Source organism: Naegleria fowleri, assembly GCF_008403515.1.
Source record: "Naegleria fowleri strain ATCC 30894 chromosome Unknown tig30, whole genome shotgun sequence".
Lineage (NCBI taxonomy): Eukaryota > Heterolobosea > Eutetramitea > Acrasida > Naegleriidae > Naegleria > Naegleria fowleri.
In genome coordinates, this window is record NW_025407962.1 from 695,811 (window position 1) to 715,886 (window position 20,076).

General features: G+C 38.3%; 9 protein-coding genes across 9 annotated transcripts; 5 read left to right on the top strand and 4 right to left on the bottom strand.

Annotated features, from left to right (window-relative positions):
* Window positions 1–406: 406 nt before the first annotated feature.
* On the bottom strand, window positions 407–1,264 carry FDP41_002906 (uncharacterized protein; the record flags this gene model as incomplete). Its single annotated transcript, XM_044706152.1, has 3 exons — window positions 407–543; window positions 591–845; window positions 892–1,264. The coding sequence occupies 3 exons, from the start codon at window positions 1,262–1,264 to the stop codon at window positions 407–409; spliced, it is 765 nt and encodes a 254-aa protein (XP_044563104.1).
* A 778-nt stretch (window positions 1,265–2,042) lies between these two features.
* On the bottom strand, window positions 2,043–4,904 carry FDP41_002907 (uncharacterized protein; the record flags this gene model as incomplete). The annotated part of the gene is made up of 1 exon (XM_044706153.1): window positions 2,043–4,904. One exon carries the CDS (start codon window positions 4,902–4,904, stop codon window positions 2,043–2,045), a length of 2,862 nt encoding a protein of 953 aa, XP_044563105.1.
* Window positions 4,905–6,042: 1,138 nt separating this feature from the next.
* FDP41_002908 (uncharacterized protein) lies at window positions 6,043–6,438 on the top strand (the record flags this gene model as incomplete). Its single annotated transcript, XM_044706154.1, has 1 exon — window positions 6,043–6,438. The coding sequence occupies one exon, from the start codon at window positions 6,043–6,045 to the stop codon at window positions 6,436–6,438; it is 396 nt and encodes a 131-aa protein (XP_044563106.1).
* A 148-nt stretch (window positions 6,439–6,586) lies between these two features.
* FDP41_002909 (uncharacterized protein) lies at window positions 6,587–9,481 on the bottom strand (the record flags this gene model as incomplete). Its single annotated transcript, XM_044706155.1, has 2 exons — window positions 6,587–7,560; window positions 7,651–9,481. The coding sequence occupies 2 exons, from the start codon at window positions 9,479–9,481 to the stop codon at window positions 6,587–6,589; spliced, it is 2,805 nt and encodes a 934-aa protein (XP_044563107.1).
* A 156-nt stretch (window positions 9,482–9,637) lies between these two features.
* On the top strand, window positions 9,638–12,477 carry FDP41_002910 (uncharacterized protein; the record flags this gene model as incomplete). The annotated part of the gene is made up of 2 exons (XM_044706157.1): window positions 9,638–9,697; window positions 9,748–12,477. The coding sequence occupies 2 exons, from the start codon at window positions 9,638–9,640 to the stop codon at window positions 12,475–12,477; spliced, it is 2,790 nt and encodes a 929-aa protein (XP_044563108.1).
* A 128-nt stretch (window positions 12,478–12,605) lies between these two features.
* Window positions 12,606–13,472, bottom strand: FDP41_002911 (uncharacterized protein; the record flags this gene model as incomplete). The annotated part of the gene is made up of 1 exon (XM_044706158.1): window positions 12,606–13,472. The coding sequence occupies one exon, from the start codon at window positions 13,470–13,472 to the stop codon at window positions 12,606–12,608; it is 867 nt and encodes a 288-aa protein (XP_044563109.1).
* Window positions 13,473–13,618: 146 nt separating this feature from the next.
* FDP41_002912 (uncharacterized protein) lies at window positions 13,619–14,827 on the top strand (the record flags this gene model as incomplete). The annotated part of the gene is made up of 1 exon (XM_044706159.1): window positions 13,619–14,827. The coding sequence occupies one exon, from the start codon at window positions 13,619–13,621 to the stop codon at window positions 14,825–14,827; it is 1,209 nt and encodes a 402-aa protein (XP_044563110.1).
* A 344-nt stretch (window positions 14,828–15,171) lies between these two features.
* Window positions 15,172–17,877, top strand: FDP41_002913 (uncharacterized protein; the record flags this gene model as incomplete). Its single annotated transcript, XM_044706160.1, has 1 exon — window positions 15,172–17,877. One exon carries the CDS (start codon window positions 15,172–15,174, stop codon window positions 17,875–17,877), a length of 2,706 nt encoding a protein of 901 aa, XP_044563111.1.
* A 156-nt stretch (window positions 17,878–18,033) lies between these two features.
* Window positions 18,034–20,076, top strand: FDP41_002914 (uncharacterized protein; the record flags this gene model as incomplete). The annotated part of the gene is made up of 2 exons (XM_044706161.1): window positions 18,034–18,052; window positions 18,165–20,076. Coding segments are annotated over 2 exons (1,931 nt in total), but the record flags the coding sequence as incomplete, so codon positions are not given.

A 20,076-nucleotide genomic window follows, 5' to 3' on the forward strand; every position in this document is an offset into this window, starting at 1 on the left:
TTTTTTTAATTTGGACGACAAAATCTCTGGTGATGCACAATGATCATGGTTTTAGCATGGTTACAGAGTTCCATAACATCTCTTTGTATCATGATAATTTTAAGGTTTTGTGATGTTTGGCGTACAGTCTGATTTAGGGAGTGATTGGATTCAATTCACGGGGTAGATACCAACAGATGCGAATGACATGCATTCTTCCATCAACATCAATAGGTATCATAAAAGAGAATCAAGTGAGTATGTTTGTATGATGTAACCAAAGACAATTAATGCCTAATGAAAGAACATCTCGCTTCGGGATTTTAACTTCTGCCTCGAAGATTTATTCAAGAAGAAAACATAATACGCTGTTAATGCTGAGTGAAAGCATGAGTGGGACTATCAATTTAACAATTACAAATCATTTTTATTGAGATTCACCATCGACACCATAAATGTCACTCAAATCCTCATTATCTGAAAGCATTTCAAAGAGTTCATCAGCAGATGGAGCATAACTTCCAGACAAACGTGTCGCATAATCAGGAATTAAACTCTTAAGAACTGGTACACCATCCTTAAGTTTAGAAACAATACTATTCAATCCATACAATTTGAAGCAGCAATTTCTGCTGGAATATTTGATGCAGAATCATTCAATACTCTCACACCTCTCTTATTATCAGTATTGTAATCAAAAACCATGATGTAAAATGAATTTGAAGGAGTGTTCTCATCAAATACCATTACAATCTTCCAATAATACAATGGAATGACACAATCTTTTCCTTTGAATCCGTTTTCCTTAATAGTTGCTGGAACATTTTTAAATTGGGAATTGGCTTGTCCACTAGTTCCAGTAGAAACTGCATGGAGAACAGTGTCCACGGTCATAACCATCTGGATAGGTACGTCCAGTTCCATCAGTAACATCAGCAACTGTGTACCAAGGATCGACATCTGGTCTTACCAAACCAGAAGAAGAGCATTTATCATCCAAGTAGTGGAATGTGAATTGTGGAATGGCCTTTTCCTTGTCATAACAAACTTGATAGAGTACACGATTTGGAGAAGAGGTTATATCCAGAACTTGAAGGAGGATGTTCTTATTGGAGTTGACTGGACATTTGAGAATGAATTTACCGACCACAGGGATGGACATGGATGGTTCGCTATGGACAAACAAGGAATTTTGTGCTGTTTCTAATTGAAAAACTTGTGCATACAAGCCCACAACGAATAGAGCACAGATGACAAGGAGAGTGCCGAGTGATTTTGCGAGCATTTTTTTCTGAGTTTCGACAGTTGTCGGCAGCTCAGAAGGGAACATTTGATTTCCATTGTTCCTTCATCGTTCGGTTATGATAATCGGTCTCTTTGTCCCAATACGAAAAAATGCACATCTCACAATCATCAACTCATTCTCAATTTGATCCTATTCTATTTCTACATGTTCTTCAACCAATAGTATTCATTATTGAGTCTATGTGGATAGTAGTAAATTTTTGATTGACTCGTTTTTGATGTAGCGATCATGGAGTGAATTTGACCACAATATTGTTGTTGTTGTTCAAAAACATTGCTCTCCTGGTTTTGTGATTCGATTTAATAATGTTATTTGATTTAATAATAAGATATTCATATATGAAGATTTACAACTTGAAAACATTCAAAGTAACTTGGTTGATTGCCAGCACGATATTTACTTGATAAAGAGAATCATCAAATGATAGGATATGATTGTATGGACTTTAACAACAATATGTTGGTTTTATTGACTGATATGATCATATCATTGAATGTAAGTCATTCGGAGAGAAAACCTTTGATGATAATTCCGAGTATGAAGGAGACATAATTGGAGGTTGAAATTGTCACTACAAGTATACAATAACATGTTTAACATGTGTACAAAGTTTGGTGACTTTCTGTGCAGGAAAAGTTCATAGAAAAAGGTATGTTATATGAGTGTATCAAGTTTGATGCCATTTTGACCATTCTAAGGATATCATCATGGTTGTCGGAGGTATTTGATTTTTTTTGGAATATTTATTGGCCAATAATCACTTGGCACTTGGCAACAAGAGTTTCACTAAGAGTTGTCTGAAAGTTTCCAACACCAATGGCTTGTACAAGACATCATCAAATCCTTGTGACAACAATGTTTCTCTCACTTCCCAAGTATTGGCAGTGATGGCAACAATTGGAATTCTTGTAGATTTTCCTGCTTCACATTTCCTTATTAAGGTACAGGCTTCCTTACCACTCAATACAGGCATGATACAATCGAGCAACACAAGATCATAGGGTTTTTGTTGATACTTTTCAAAGCATTCCTTTCCATCGTTGGACACATCAATATCTTGAAATCCAATGATTTGAAGCAATTTCACCAAAACCTTGCGATTCACGGCATTGTCGTCAGCGATGAGAACAGAGAACTTGCTGAAATCAGGAACCTTCGGGACGCATGGAGAGTGATGATGACAGGTGTTATTATTTACATTGGTAATGAGATGGTTGTTGTTGCAACTTGCAGTTTCAATGCAGGGAGAAAAGAGTGGAGAATTAGTTGGAGCTTGTACGACAGAGGGATGTCCATTTTCAGCTGGAGTTGTGACAAAATGATGAACATAGACTGGAGTTTGAATGGTAGATTGATCTAAGGGAACTGATGAAGTGGAAACTGTGATCTGGTTGACAGTTAATGACATTTCATGATGATGGAGTAAGGAATCATGTTTCGGGCGGTGGTTGAGTCGAAACAAGTGGTCCGCTTGTTGAACCAATTCAAACAAGTCTGAATAGCGTAGAGGTTTTGAGAGACATTTAACATTCGAGGAGAGTTGTTTCATGGATCCTCGAAATCGTGTTGAAATGAGTTGGAAGTGACATTCATCCACTTGTAAAAACATTTTTCTAGCCGTATCATATTCATTCTCGTCAATGAAGACTATGGAAGGTATTGTCAAGTTGGAGCCCAACGCTGGAAGGTGACCAGATTTCAAGTCAGCTTGAAAAGATTTCAAATCATTGAATTCCTTAATGTCCACATATGGAAATGTTGGTTTCAATGCAGCCAAGTAGTCTTTGAGGACTTCCTTAAAGCAATAATCAGGATCAATGATGAAAATATTACAATGAGGTCGATCTTCCACGACATTGCTAAATTGTCCCTTCTCATCATAATGTTCCTTCAATAATGATACATGGTGTGTACCACTCTGATCGCTATTGATTTTCTTTACACTCTCTTGCTCTACAGAAACCTTTTCTAGGGGTAGAATGATTGTGAACACAGTTCCACCTTGATGAGGGCAACTTTCAACACTGATCATGCCATGCATTTTGCTCACTAACATTTTGGAAATGCTTAAACCAAGACCCGTACGTTTAGTGTTGATCACACTACTTCCACCATCGTCCAACTTGATGGATCGATTGTTCTTAAAGTAGTGTTCGAATCCTACAGAGACTTCTTCTTCATTGTCAGTGGGAATAATACGATAAGGCTGAAAGAGGTTTTGCATTTGACTTTGTGAAATTCCACAACCTGTGTCCATGCATTCAATTTTGACAAAAACAATGTTGTTTTTCTTCTCAGTCAAGGTACTTGCGATTTCCTGTGACTCTGGAGAGTCATCTTTCAGAACGTCACAATTCACTCTGACAAACCCTTTTTTAGTGTACTTGATTGCATTGGAAACAATGTTCATGAGGATTTGCGAAATTTTTACCGAGTCTCCTTTCAACAAGGGAGGAACGGTGGCAATATTGCAAAATGCATTCAATGAAATTTTCTTTTCTTGCGCTAAATGAGAGAATGCACCGACCAACGAATCGACCAAATTGATCATTGAGAATTCTTCATTCTTTAGAACTACTTTATCCATTTCCAAGGATGTAATTTGCAACGAAGATGACAAGATATGCAATAATAGGGTCGCGTTCTCCTTAATGTCTTGCATTGTCTCTGCGACAGCGGAATTGTTCACTAAACAATGTTCACATGCATGTGAGCACTTTTCAGCCTGAAAATGATGACTCAGAACTTGGAGACTTCCCAAAATGCAATGAATAGGATTTCGAGCTTCATGACTCAAGTTGGCAATGAATTTTGTCTTTTCAAAGTTTTTCACCCTCTCTCGGGTGATCTCAACTTGTTGTCGAGTGTATTCTTGATTGGTTTGGATAAGAGATTCAGAGAAGAGGTAACCACAAAGCATCACACCAAATTGTAAGACGAATATTTCAATTAACTTGATCATGAAATAGTTTCGGAAACCAATAGATTCTGCTGCATTCTTCTGTGAATGGAGAGAAAGCAAAGTCTTTTCAGATAAAGCACTTTGAGGGAAGGATTGCATGAAATAGGCTACAAACATGGCTGCACTCGTTCCCAATACAAGGATCAATCCTGCTAGTATCATGAGTCGAACATTGAAGGTAAATGTTTTGGACACAATGAGAATTTTGAAAGTGGTGAGTATGTACATTGGAAACATGCATCCGTAGTGAAGTTGAAGAGGAATCTGTGCAATGAGAACTAAGAATACTTTCACGAAATGCCACCGAATGATACTTTGAATCGTTTCTTTTCGAATTTCGTTAATGACAATCTGGAAGAAGATTTCGGAGAAGGCAATCGTAAGAAACACAAGACAACCTTTTTCCTCACAACAACATGTCGAAATGAAGAGAATGGGAACGATGAAAAGTATCACTCCGACCTTGCTATAATTCTTTCCTTGTTTGAGCAAATGATTGATGAGAATATCGTCTGGGAGGTTACGCAAATAGGAAGATGAGAGGAATGTGCTGGATTGAGATTGTGGAGAATCTTGTTGAAAGGCAGGAAATGAAACTGAGGCTCGTCGTTGTGTCGAAGAGAAATGTGGATGTGAGGGAGAGATCGATGCAAACATCGACCCGGAAGATGTTATTTTGGTTATTGTGGTCATTTTGGAATGAAATTGAACTTCTGATCAAGGAAAAATATATTCGATGATTACTTTTCAAAGTGTGGCAACCACAAATGGTTGAGAAGTTGTTTTTTGAAGAAGATGAATGGAAACTGTTTGGTTATGATGGAAGAAAAACTCATTCAAGGGACGTAGAAATACGAGCTTTGAGTTTTATGGGTTTGAAAAGCCGTATCGATTTGTTTGTGTGTTGTTCTTTTTTTGAATAGTTCAACTCAACCGGCAAAACGTGTGGGCAAAAAACATGGCTATATGCGTGTTAGATTATGGCAAAACGAAGGTGCCTCGAAAAAGAATCTTGTGATGATTTTAGAAGTTAGTTTTCACACACATCACCTGATATATTTTTTCTTGCAAAAGATTGCCGTAGATTCTCGAGAGAGTGAGCAGTAGGATGACACACTCGTTTCCATGTTTTCTTAATCAATCAAAGGTTGGAACAGATTCAGATTGGATAGATTTAGCCACCTAGTTCTGTGACTATTGCCATTTCGAATCCACACCCTGGTTTTGGCAACAACGGTATCCATGTGCATTGTTTGTTCAAGATGGTTGTCAAATCTTTGATAATGTTGTAACTCGTCGAGGAAAATAAACCGATCCTTTCCTAACATGACCCTACCAATTTGGAAAGAAGCCAAAAATATTAATATTCAAAACCTTTGATATTCTCTTGTCTAAATAAATGTCATGACATTTATTTAGAGATAATAGGCGCAAATGGGATAATTAAGTTGTCATCTGACTAATTGCAGTCTTAGCCTTATTAATCAATTACTGGGACAATTAGTGAATCCTCAATCCAGAACACCAAAAGTTCATGCATCAACTTCTTCCATTTTGTTATCCATTACTTTAACCAAACGTTGCACAGGTTCATTATGGTCTGTTTTATGCAGAAGCAAGTTAACAATTAAATCGATATATGAACCCTTAGTTAACATCGTTTCGTTGATTTCCATTTTAGGGCCATCGATATGCTCTGTTAAAAGTGTTCTAATATGTGCTGGTGACCACTTCTTTGTTCAATTTAACTCCACCCACATTAAATTCTACACATGCTCGTTTGTAAAGCATTTTGATGTCCTTCGGAGAACAGTCAACGTTGGATGTGGAGTCTTCTGGATTGATTTTCATGTTTCCTTTCACTACTACATCTGACGTACGTTTGGAAGTTAATAAGCTTTTAGTTTTCATGTCATACCTCTCTGATTTAAGCTCGAGCAAAGTAGATTTAGGATACTTCTTGAGAGGAAATGGTTTGTTAATCAGTGGCAAAACAAAGAACGAAAATGAAACGCAGAACAATCTCCATCAGCATGATCACAATCTTGCAATATTAATCAATTATTTGAAAAATAACTTTTCGCCCAATTTCAAATATGCAGTGTGGAGAAATACGACAGGCTCTCTCATCCGACACGTCACAAATACCCTGACTGTGAAATGGAGTCCAGTCTCCAACCTCACACACTAATGATTCTTCTGAGTTATCGTCACTATCCCAAAAAAATGCAATAATCATTTTCGTTAACGACCATGATGAATTATATGATTCATCTAAACTCACCTCGCAGTATGATGATTGTTTATTCATATTCGGAAAGTATCCGAACCTCACACTTTTAATTTTTTGGAGAGGGTTTGAAATTTTCACTCGTGATTGGATAAATCTTTGTACGGTCTTGATTTCTCACCATGATTTTTCCATCATCTTGCAACACCAAATACAATGGAAGATCCTTGAATGTAAATTGAGGAGCTGGATCAAACTTGAAGATGGCCAATGGAGTGCTGTCTGTGGCAGTCTGAGCCGTAATTTTTTCTAAAGTGAAAGTCATATTCACCGCGACATTGCTTGGATTGTTGAATTTCACAATGTGAGTCTCTGTTTTGTCCTTGACATCCACGACTGTGAGACCATCAGGCTTGAGTACGAGCTTTTTGTTGTGGGAAGGAGAGACTAATTGACTCACACTGGAAAAGTCATCCTCTTTCATACGTTGTTCAAAGTTGTTGAAAGTTGGAATTTCATTCATATCATGGAAACGATAATAGGCCATTCGATCATCCCCAACAAACGCTTGTATGGTGGTCGGTTGTTTCTGGAACAACATGGCAATAATTAAGGCCAATGAAATGACAGAAGCAATATTACCAATGACAGCATTGGCCACTGCACCGGATCCTTGTAATCCGAGAGACAGAACCAAAGTAATTCCCTCCACGACTTGAGTCAAAATGAGTGCCGAGTTCAAACCAATAGCTGCTGGATCTCCTGATTGGATGGCCTTAATCAAGCTGTAAACTGTGAAACCAATATTCACTGCAATACCAATGGCACCAATCACTCTCATCATTCCATCAATGCTTTTTAGATTTTCTCTAAATCTCTTGGCAAAAGAACTCTTGGTATTTTGTAAGCCTTCTTTTGCCATCAATCTATAGGATTCACCATGTTCTGGTCCAGAACGATTGAGTTCCACCATTTCTATTGATTCAAACATGGCTTGACCAGCAGCTTTAAGTCTTCGATAGTCCTTGATCAATTTTACAGATCGAGCAATGGTTTGAGAAATGGCATCCACACCCATGAAAACTTTGAATATTACCAAAATATATATATAATCAGTAACACCATTAGTTTTGAATCAGTTGTTACTAATCTCCTATGAAATCACACACTTACCTAGAGTTGCAATAACCATCGCTTTTTCAGCTGGTTGTAACGAACTGAATGAACCTGCTGCACTCATAATGAAATACATGCTGAAACCATTTGCAATAACAGAGAGTGAACCGAAAGCAAGTCTTCCAAATGATTTAGGAAGACCCTCTTTGATCATCTTGCCAATAGTGCTCTTTGGCTGCCACTTGTCATAGAATTTAGTGAGAGACTTGTTTTCTGGCAGGAAGGATTTGTCAACATTACAACGCATGGCCATGATATACAACTCAAGTCCAGCTTGAAGATTTGTTCTAACAATTCGAGCTAAATCCTCTAGCAGTTGTTGTTGAAGAGTGTCACTCATTCGTTTGGCAGTATCCTCCAACATTTGCGCAAAGGTGTTAATTTCATCTTGGTGATCCTCAGGATGTTTCAGAACTTCTTCTTCATTCATCACAAACTGTCTCATCCATTCAAGAGATGACTCATTATACATGGCAACCATAATTTTCTCATAGAGATTTTGAGAAAAACGTTGGCTGGGATCCAGCAAATTCATTTTGAACATGATTGAGTTCATGAATGTCTTTGATCGTTCCTTATCTGTAGTATCAGTGACTAAGAGACTCTGAACAATCTTTGTTAAAACGCTCTCTTGTGAGTAGTACAAGTAGAGTTGCTCAGCCCAATATGTTTTGGAAGTATTAGTGCTATCTTGGATGTAATCAACAATTCTCTTCACAGCTCTTTTATAACCATAATTATAGAGCAAGCTGCTTTGAGTGATATAATTGGCATCTTGAATAACACCATCTCGAATGTAATTGGTCACTCGTTTGAAATCCACTTTCTTCAATGCCTCATCTTTGCTTGAGGTTTCCAATGCGTGTGCCAAGTAGGCGATGGAATACTTTTTGTAAAAATCAGATGCAGTTTGTGCATAACCAGGAATGCTATGATTCAAGATATCTTGAAGAGCGGCGTCCAAAGTTGGTTTGTGCTGATTGAAAAACATGGATCTCAAATCATCATCCATACAGTAACGAACCAAAGTATCAAATGCTACTGCACATTCACGAGATGCTTTATCCACCATCTTGGATTTGGTTGAATCCTTATCATCTACCTCCAATTCGTATGGGCTCAACTCAATCAACTCCTTTAAGGTAAGACCTGAATGGGTAAAATCAGAAACAGGTTTATAATGTCCTTCTGGCTCAGCTTTTATCCAATAACTTGGATAGAGTTTGGTCTTATCATCTTGCTTGTCACCTCTCTTTTGATATCTTCCAAGTAAGACATCTGTAGTCAAGGAGTAGTCCAGAGAAAAGACGTAGATCTTTTCAGAAATGTCCTTACTCTTATAGGTAAGGGCATCGTTGTAGAGAATAATGTCATCACATTCTTTACCATCCAAGGTATAAGAAGTTCCCACTGAATGATCCTCCTGCTTCATTTGAATGGTAACTTCCAAGGTCTTCCAAAACTTGAAATCCGTTGGGAGAGTAGTGGATGTCTCTGAGACCTTGATAGTGTCTGAGAGATACAACTTGTAGCTCATCTTGGATGGAACAATGATTTGAATGGTTTCACTGCCGAGCTTGACAAATCCATAATATCTGTTTGGAGTGTGAGAGGTATCACGTGTGATTTTGGTTTGGAAAAACAAATCATCATCTTCATGATCTTCAGGTGGAGTGTAAGTGAATTCAAGAACATTGTTCACGAAGGTCTTGTTGATTACTTGGACGTAGTCCTCAATGGAAATGTTGAGAACAGTGTCTGCTGTCTCCATCAAAGTAACGTTTTTGCCACTTTGATTGTAGAGTTGATGAACAGTAGTCTTTGGCATTTGAGATAATTTGTTGTTCTTGTTGTGTTTTACTTTTTTTTTTATGTGTTAGAAATAACAGTGTGAAATCGTGAAGAATTATATTTGCTGTATATTCTCGTTGTAATCTGAAATGGACAACAATTATTCAGTGAAAATCAGGCAACGAGTAGCATAATGGGATCAATATCACAAAACAATGAATTAATTACAAATTCGTCAAAAAATCATTGTTCGGTAAGTACTTATCAGATGACTTTGTTGTCGTTGATCAGCGTTCTGTGAAGGGTTCACGATTTGTCGCAGACATGAAGCGCTCTTTTTTGGAAGGGTTAACTTTTCACACCAGCCCAAAAAACAAATCACAAAAAAATTCATTTTCACGTCGATCATTCACTGAAAGAGCTCTTTCTATGCCATCATCAGAAAGATTACACTTGCTAACCTTTGAACCAAACACTGTTGATCTGATTAAGACAGGAGACAAGGTTACTCATCTTCAAGTTGGAAAAGTTTCCTATGAACTGCAAAATGTGCCACTCACAAATGAGATTGTCCACAAGAATGATGAGGTGGACATCAAGTTGAAGAAATATCTCAACCACTATGCTGGGATTTTGACATTGAATACTGGACAAATGATCAAAGTATTTTCTCCTTTCAGTTGTACCTATCAATTACAACTTTCTGATCAGAGTTTCGTCAAGCAAGATGACAAGGAGAGTGATCAAGCCACCTACTCCAACTTTAAAACTCTCAAAGTCGATATCAACCTTGACAAGAAAAATTCATTGACAAGTAAGATTACTCTTGACAATGTTCATGTGGACAGTGTGGTGTATTTGGGTGGTATTTCTATTGAAAATGAATTCGGTCAACATGGTACTGAATTTTCGCATATGGAGTTGCAAATAGATCCTTTCACTAATGCTTTTTCAGGATTCTTGATCAAGAAGCAAGATCAGAAAAAGTATAGAATGAAAGGATTTTCTTTAAATGACCACACCTCTACTCAATTGGTTCAACATGATTCAAATTTGAGTTTGTCTGATCTGATCTCACTCACCCAAATGAAGGACAAGCATGACGTTGCTCTTCAATATGCCCAAGAAGGTTTCTTAACAATCTTGTTCGATAAGATGGATGAACGTTACTTCAACACCTTCTTCTCAAGAACAAAGGTACCTCTCTCTGGTGAATTGTATGAAATTTCTGAGAAGAACATTCCTGGTCAAGCTACTATTCGTGATTTTTATAGAAAGTATTCCTATCCTCTTATTAGCAAAATGTTGATTAACGGCAATAAGAGTGAAATTCTTGACAGTTTTGATACCAAGCCAAACATTCATAGAATCAACAATTATTTGGAGAGAGAAGTTCTTGAAGATGTGAATTATCAAAATCAAAACGCTCTTCTTTATAAATATGGCTACAAGAAGGCTGTTCCTAAAGTCATCAGTTACATGCAAGATCAATCGAGAATTGGTTATGACTATTGGGCACAACGCTTGTTTTACCATTACTCTTCTCAAGAATATATAGATTATGTGAAGAATATCTTGAGCTCTCCTGACTTCCAAAAAGACAGCTCGGCCATTAAGAAAATATTCAATGAATGGACAGCCAAAATGTCTGTACTTCAAGGAGAATACTTGTCCAAGAAATTGTCGACCTTAATCATGATGAATGCATTTGCTGCTGCATCAAGTCCAGATAACTATTTGGATGATGACATGAACACTACCTTCGTTGCAGATGAACAAGATCGAAAGGCATTCCTCAAGCTCTTGGAAGACTTGGCCAAAGAAGATAGTGATTTCGATGCAATTGTTAACTTTGTCTCTGACTCTGTTCAACTTTTGGACTCCCTTGTGAATATTGCATTCATTTGTTATTCATTCAAGATGAATGGTGCCTCTCAAGCTTCTCTTCAACAAGCACTTACTGATTGGGGAAACAGCGCAAATCACAAAAGGTATGCTTTGCAAAAATTGATTCCAGAAGGCAAATTTGAAAAGATTACCGTTGGATTGAGTATCACTGCTCAATTGTTCTCTTTTGGAATTTCTATCTATGCTTTAGTGAAAGGGCCAGATACTGTTCTCGATACTGTTGCATTGGTGACCAACATTATTCAGGTTACCTTGTCGGCTTCTTTTGCCCTTTTCAAAATGTTTACAACGATTGATTTTAACTACAGAACCAATCTCTATGTTGCTGCAAATGGTACCATGATTGCACAACCAACAGTATGGAGAAAAATTGTGGCACACTTTAATGCTGTTGAACCCGATGGATATGGCATGAAAAGCTTCAAATATAACCTTTCAAGACCTGCCGGATGGATCAAAATGATCACTCTTATTGGTTCCATTATTAGTTCGGTCATTGCTGGAATTCAATTCACCACTGCTTTGAAGAATGGAGACACCGGTCGTGCAGTTATTTATTGCATGATTATGGCATTCTCTATTATTCAGGCTGTGTTTGTGACAGTGTCTCTATTTACAGTGACAGGTATTGCTGCTTCCTTGGGAGCTGCTTTGTGTTCTGCTGTTATATTTGTGTTGACCTTGGTTGAATTGTTCCTTCCAAAAAAGAATGAAGATGTTAAAGCGTTCTCTCGAGAATCTGACATGCAACAATTCCTTGTTACCAATGTGATTAGCCAAATCACCAAGCCATCAGGTCTTGAGTATGGAGACAAGCTTGAACGCGGTGATTACTCCTTACAAGTTGACACTAATGGAATTCATGTGAGAAAGAATGGTCATATTGCTAGCACAATTCTTTCTTTCGATAACAAAGCCTCCAGTCCATTGTTGCTATTGAGATCAACTGGATTTCTTGTGGTAGAGACTAAGAATGATGCTTATTCAACAGTTGCAACTCTGGAATATACCAAACATGCGAGCGATGTGAATTCAAAGGTTACCTTAAAGCTTGACAGCAATGGTGTTGTTACTGTGTTGGAGAATGCTTCCAACAGCAATGGAAATGTATTGTACACTCATTAATGTCAAAAAGATTTGCGAATTGTGTCGAAATGTTAACAACAACAGAACAAACCCAATGACAAGAACCAATAAAGTTGTGTTTATAACTGTTAGATTGTGGTTGTTCCTCTCAACATAAATACTAAGCCTTACAAAAGAATACACCCACCATCTGGTGCTTTGTAGTACTGCTTGAATGGATCGTGATGCTGAATTTTATCAACAATTCGATAACCTTGTCTGACAAATCTTCCTACTGCAGTAAGGTATGAGTCATGTTCTCTTGCATACTTGAAATCCTCTTGTGAAAATCGAGTGCTGTCAAAAAATTCTAGTTTAGCAAATCTCCACATAGAACCAACAGAATAATCTGACCATAACTTTTCATAAAAGGCCTGAACTTTGGGAAGATATTCATTTTCCAAGTCCAAAACTTTCAACTTGGCAAATAAAAAAGCAAGAAAATCGCTCTTCTCAATTAAACCTCCCGAAGTTGGTTTGAAATTCTCCAACATTTGCAATAAAAAATTGTTATTCATCAATAAGGAATAATAAGTGTTGGCATACTCCTTTCGATGATTCCACACAGTTGGAAAGTGATCTTGAACACCCAATTGGAAAATGACATTCATTAAACCATCATCATTTTCAACGTCACGACCAACTGAAACCTTTTCATTGTTTGCCTTCTCGACATCCAATCTATTTCGATGAACGTCGTAATTATTGAGGGCCAATATGGAATGGCAAGCCACAAATTTTTGCAATTTTGAGTTTCCTCCAAAGGGAGCTCGTTCAGAGCAACCACTGTCATGAAAGAAAAAGTCAATCATGTCATTGTTTAAACTGCAAATGGAAGATTTCTTGGTTGCTTCATGAATGAATGAAACTTCACAAGGAAAACCAGCAAAACTTTCCAACTCGTTGCGATCAACTGTTGGATCAATAATGATGGCACGATCTGAGACGTCAATAATTTTCTTGACAGCTTCACTGATATTCTCTAAGAAGGACATTTTTTTTGAGGCTTAAATTCATGTCTCAAGTCGTTCAATCCTTTTTTGAAAGTTAATTCGTTCCATCAATATCACAAAGTGAATTTAAGAATCCAGGCCCAAATTACACCAGACTTTTAAAAAATCACACGAACAAAACATCCATCATGAACACATACACTCTTTTCAACTTTGAACAAGTGGACATGTCCTTGATGGCTTCAGGGAATGGCTCAGAGATGAAATTGAAATACTTCAACATGGATGATAATATTTATTCTTTGAACAATCTCACATTGACAAGCTCTTCCATTTCTTACAACATTCCTGATTCTGGTATTCATTTAGACCTCCACTTTTCTGATAATGAATTCATTGGACAGGTCACCAAACAAGTTTCCAACAATAGCTCTCCAATCATCATTCGAGTATTCCACAAATTTACCACTCGTTTTCAACTCTTTATATCTGATGAAATCTACTCTCAGCAAAACTTGGAACATTCTCTCTTTTCAGAATGGAAAAAGCTGTACATTTCATACAGTAAGGGAGAAAATGATAAATTTTCCGTTCATTATCAATTACTGGATAATACAGATCCTGCATTGGCACCACTCGATGGAACCATCTCTTCTCGTGAAGGAACCACTCTTCTCTATGAAAACATTACAGCTCTGGATGGACAAATTAACAAATTTGTTTTAACTTTTAATTTTTTAAAAGATCGATTGAGTGGATTTTATGAAAAACGGCGAGATGCATCTGAAACAAAATATTGTATGAAAGGAATTGCTTTAGAAGATCATGAAATTGACCAAGACAAGAACGGAAAGGGTTTTGTGAAATATGGTGATGTCATTAAAATTGCTCATACCAACACGAATCATCGTTTGCATTCACATGCGATCAATTACAATACAGGTTCTCACCAGCAAGAAATTACATGCTTCTCAGGATCTGATGATAACGATTACTGGATTGTGAAATGTTCTCATGAGCAAGAAGGTCACAACGAACCCTCAATTAAGGATGGATCTAAAATTTCAAACAACGCCGTAATTCGATTGACTCACAAATCCACTCACAAGAATTTACATTCTCATCAAGGTGTCAATGCTCCCAATGTAACACCTTTTCAGCAAGAAGTTACAGGTTTTGGAGAGAATGGGCTTGGTGATTCAAATGACAACTGGAGAGTTGAGATGTCTAATGGACAACACTTTTTCCAGAGAGCTGCATTGTTTCGTTTGATTCATTGCAACACAAATGTAGCATTGTCTTCCTCACATCTATTTCAAACGAATGTGAGCAAGCAACAGGTTGTCTTTGGAAACACCAATAGAGATGATGGAGACTATTGGTATGTACATCCTTAGAGTCAACAAAGACTGTAGATCTTGCTGAATGTATACAAATTTTCATAAACATTAATTTTATTCAAAACACAGTTAATTTTTCCATATGTAAACAAATAATAATTAAAAAAGAAGCAATTTTCATGAGTGTTCTGTTCATGAACGACATGAACTTTCTCTTGAAAAAGGATGAAAACTCGTGAACAGATCAATACAAGATAGGACAAACCAAAATAAAATTATTTATCACAAAGAGAGTCTCATAGAGCGATCACTGACACAACAGTCAAAAAATTTGTCTCTGATTGTTTCGTTTTTTTGAATTCATAAGAAAATTTAGAAACAATTTGCTTGAAACCCTTCTCATGCCATCTGCCGCCAAACAATACACACTCTTCACAAAGAGTGAAAAAGTTGTTAAAATTGCTGTCAAGCAAAATCTCTGTTTGTTTTTAATTGTCGGAGATCAAGTTTTTGATGTGAACAAGGAATTTTCAAGTGATCAGAAGCTTAACTTTACTTCACCAGCAACCAATGATTCTCCATTCGTGTCCGTTTCTCTATATCGATTGGATGAAGAACATTTTTCTGGTCGAATTACTGTGGACACTGAGGACTTCCAAGTCATTCCACCACTCACCTCCTCGTACAAGCTTTACATCACCACTGAAGAGTATGATGCAAATAAGCACGACGCCGTTGACGTGGCTGCAAGTACTTTATGGAAAACTTTGAAAATTGTCTCTCATGTCGATTCCCATAATCAGATTGGACTTGCATATACACTCAATGAAGAAGTTGTCGAGTTGGCCATCACAAGAGATTCTCTCGTGTATCGTCTTGTCAATGAAGATGTCTCACAAAAGCAGAATCCAGATGTCATTACCAACTTTAATTTGCATTTCAATGAAACTGCTGATCACTTGTATGGATATTTCAAGAGAAATTCAAGTGATAAACTCTTTGTCATGAAAGGAATCTTGGATGGAAAGTTTGAAAAGCCAAAGCAATACAACAGCGGAGATGCGAAACTCTCTGTAGAAGACTTGTTGAGCTTATCTCCTCTCTTTAAGGATCAAGATAAATATGTTGATAAGGCTCAAATATATGCCAGTGATGGATTTATGACCTTAATGTTGTACTGCATGAAAGAAGATTGGAGAAAATTCTTTTTTGGAAAGAACGACAAACCCTATCTCGACAATGAACTTCGAAATATTTTGAATACCAATATTCAGGGAGAAGAAACTGCAGAGCAGTTTTATGCCAAGTATGCAGTTCCATACATTGCACATGTTGTCTATAATTCAAAGAATAGAGACTCTGCAACCGACAGTGTTGATATTAAGAGAGTGCAAGCCTTCCTTGATAAAGGATGTGGTTATGATCCTAACTATGTCCACCAGACCAATCTCCTCTACAGATACGGTTACATGAAAGCTGTGTCTAAAATGCAGGCCTATCTCGATGATCAAAAAGCAAGAGGATCAGCATTCTGGGCACAACAAATGTTAACAACATTGAAACAACCTCATGTCATTATTGAGCTCATTGGCATGTTGGAAAATGTGACATCTTTTCAAGATGAAATTCAACAAAAGCTCAACTCATGGATTTTTAAAATGAACATTCTGGATCCTTCAACAGCATGTTCCAAAGAGCTGACCATGTACATGGTTTCTGGAATGCTTGATCGAATCATCTCTCATCATTTTATTAATTCGTTGGATGATGACATGAATCTGACCACCATTCCTGGAAATGAATTTATCGAAAGATTTTTACAAGCTCTCGACAACTCTGCTGATCACTTGGTAGATGAACAATTGGTACAACAAGCATTGAGAGAACTCACTCAGCAAGCTCGACAAAAGTACGAATTATCTATTGCCTTGTATCAATTCTCATGTGTCATTGGAGCAGCCCAAAAATTCATCAAAGATGACGCTTTGCTGGCAGAAAAATTGGCACAGCTCTCGAAAAAGTCTTCCTTTCATGAATTTATTTTCAGTCGAATTCCTGCCTCTCGCATGAAAATGTTTTGCTCCATGTTGAGTTTCGCTGCTGGTATTGTGTCAAGTGTTTTACTTGGAATGTTTGGAGACTTTAACAGTTTGTCTTTGGAGCAAAAAATCATTACTGTCACAACTTTGGTCACCTTCATGCTTAAAGATGCCTTGAAGCCTCTCGTACAAGGAGTTGATAAGATCTTTAGATATTCCTTGGGTTTCTGGGAACGTTTCGCAAACAGAATGGTGTTGTTAAACACTAAACCATTTGTTCAAGCATTGGGAACTTTTTTAAGTAAGGCTGTAAAGACTTTGACGACATTATGGACAAAGATCTCAGCCTTCTTATTCAAGGCACTTAAAATGTTATCCAGAGTTTGTCAATTCATTTTACAAGTATTAGCAATTGCAATGTCAGTGTTTGATTTATTAGATTCAATCAAAGCAGGTGATACTTGGGGAATCGCTTTGAATGCAATAATGATTGGTGCTGCTGTTGGTGAACTCATTGCCATGTTTATTGGACTATTTGTGTCATCAATGGCACTTTCAGTCATTGGAGCAATATTTATTGTCATTGGAGTCATTGCTTTATTGATTGATATATTCAGACCAAGGGAAACAGAAGTTCACAAGTTTGTATTTTCTGATGAAATGTCTTTATGGAGATTGCAAGATCGAAGCGAGATGGAGATGTGGATGTCTTTTGAGGAAGATTCACATTTAATATCGAAGAAAGGTGGTTATCAATTAAATTTAGTCAGGAATGGTCTCAGAGTGGTCAACCATCATCACACCTCTCAGATTATTTGGAATATTGAGCTTAATGGAACTAAAGCAGACAAACAGGTTGTACTTAATATTTCAGACAAGAAGGTTTCAATTTTTGATACAGATTCCACTGAATATCGTATACTGTATTTTACCAACGAATTCACATCTCAACAAATGCCTCTGTTCTTGTGTTTGAACGAAGATGGCTCACTCTCAGTGAGAACAAAGGACTCCTCTCAAAATTATGCATTAACATATGAAACATTGAAGGTCGTTGCCAATAACTAAAAGCAAATTTAATGATAATGTTGAAAAAATTTGCTCCTCCTTTGTTATTCCATAAAGTCAACACGATTCATCACCTAATTATTAACTATTAATCATCAAGTTTAGCAATCCAACGAGTAAAATCGAAGAATTATAAGTCCTACTAGCTAAAAACCAATGTGTTGGGACACATTACGTGAACCTGAGAATTCAGATCAAAATTATCTGTCGACCACGTCCGAATTCCAATCGCCAATTGCCTTGATTGCTGCTTCTGAAAAACCAACAAAACTTGCTTCCATCCTTAGGAGTTTTGGGTTTGGGTTTGGGTTTGGGTTTGGGTTTGGGTTTGGGTTTGGGTTTGGGTTTGGGTTTGGGTTTGGGTTTGGGTTTGGGTTTGGGTTTGGGTTTGGGTTTGGGTTTGGGTTTGGGTTTGGGTTTGGGTTTGGGTTTGGGTTTGGGTTTGGGTTTGGGTTTGGGTTTGGGTTTGGGTTTGGGTTTGGGTTTGGGTTTGGGTTTGGGTTTGGGTTTGGGTTTGGGTTTGGGTTTGGGTTTGGGTTTGGGTTTGGGTTTGGGTTTGGGTTTGGGTTTGGGTTTGGGTTTGGGTTTGGGTTTGGGTTTGGGTTTGGGTTTGGGTTTGGGTTTGGGTTTGGGTTTGGGTTTGGGTTTGGGTTTGGGTTTGGGTTTGGGTTTGGGTTTGGGTTTGGGTTTGGGTTTGGGTTTGGGTTTGGGTTTGGGTTTGGGTTTGGGTTTGGGTTTGGGTTTGGGTTTGGGTTTGGGTTTGGGTTTGGGTTTGGGTTTGGGTTTGGGTTTGGGTTTGGGTTTGGGTTTGGGTTTGGGTTTGGGTTTGGGTTTGGGTTTGGGTTTGGGTTTGGGTTTGGGTTTGGGTTTGGGTTTGGGTTTGGGTTTGGGTTTGGGTTTGGGTTTGGGTTTGGGTTTGGGTTTGGGTTTGGGTTTGGGTTTGGGTTTGGGTTTGGGTTTGGGTTTGGGTTTGGGTTTGGGTTTGGGTTTGGGTTTGGGTTTGGGTTTGGGTTTGGGTTTGGGTTTGGGTTTGGGTTTGGGTTTGGGTTTGGGTTTGGGTTTGGGTTTGGGTTTGGGTTTGGGTTTGGGTTTGGGTTTGGGTTTGGGTTTGGGTTTGGGTTTGGGTTTGGGTTTGGGTTTGGGTTTGGGTTTGGGTTTGGGTTTGGGTTTGGGTTTGGGTTTGGGTTTGGGTTTGGGTTTGGGTTTGGGTTTGGGTTTGGGTTTGGGTTTGGGTTTGGGTTTGGGTTTGGGTTTGGGTTTGGGTTTGGGTTTGGGTTTGGGTTTGGGTTTGGGTTTGGGTTTGGGTTTGGGTTTGGGTTTGGGTTTGGGTTTGGGTTTGGGTTTGGGTTTGGGTTTGGGTTTGGGTTTGGGTTTGGGTTTGGGTTTGGGTTTGGGTTTGGGTTTGGGTTTGGGTTTGGGTTTGGGTTTGGGTTTGGGTTTGGGTTTGGGTTTGGGTTTGGGTTTGGGTTTGGGTTTGGGTTTGGGTTTGGGTTTGGGTTTGGGTTTGGGTTTGGGTTTGGGTTTGGGTTTGGGTTTGGGTTTGGGTTTGGGTTTGGGTTTGGGTTTGGGTTTGGGTTTGGGTTTGGGTTTGGGTTTGGGTTTGGGTTTGGGTTTGGGTTTGGGTTTGGGTTTGGGTTTGGGTTTGGGTTTGGGTTTGGGTTTGGGTTTGGGTTTGGGTTTGGGTTTGGGTTTGGGTTTGGGTTTGGGTTTGGGTTTGGGTTTGGGTTTGGGTTTGGGTTTGGGTTTGGGTTTGGGTTTGGGTTTGGGTTTGGGTTTGGGTTTGGGTTTGGGTTTGGGTTTGGGTTTGGGTTTGGGTTTGGGTTTGGGTTTGGGTTTGGGTTTGGGTTTGGGTTTGGGTTTGGGTTTGGGTTTGGGTTTTGGGTTTGGGTTTGGGTTTGGGTTTGGGTTTGGGGTTTGGGTTTGGGTTTGGGTTTGGGTTTGGGTTTGGGTTTGGGTTTTGGGTTTGGGTTTTGGGTTTGGGTTTGGGTTTGGGTTTGGGTTTGGGTTTGGGTTTGGGTTTGGGTTTGGGTTTGGGTTTGGGTTTGGGTTTGGGTTTGGGTTTTGGGTTTGGGTTTGGGTTTGGGTTTGGGTTTGGGTTTGGGTTTGGGTTTGGAGTTTGGGTTTAGGTTTGGGTTTGGGTTTGGGTTTGGGTTTGGGTTTGGGTTTGGGTTTGGGTTTGGAGTTTGGGTTTGGGTTTGG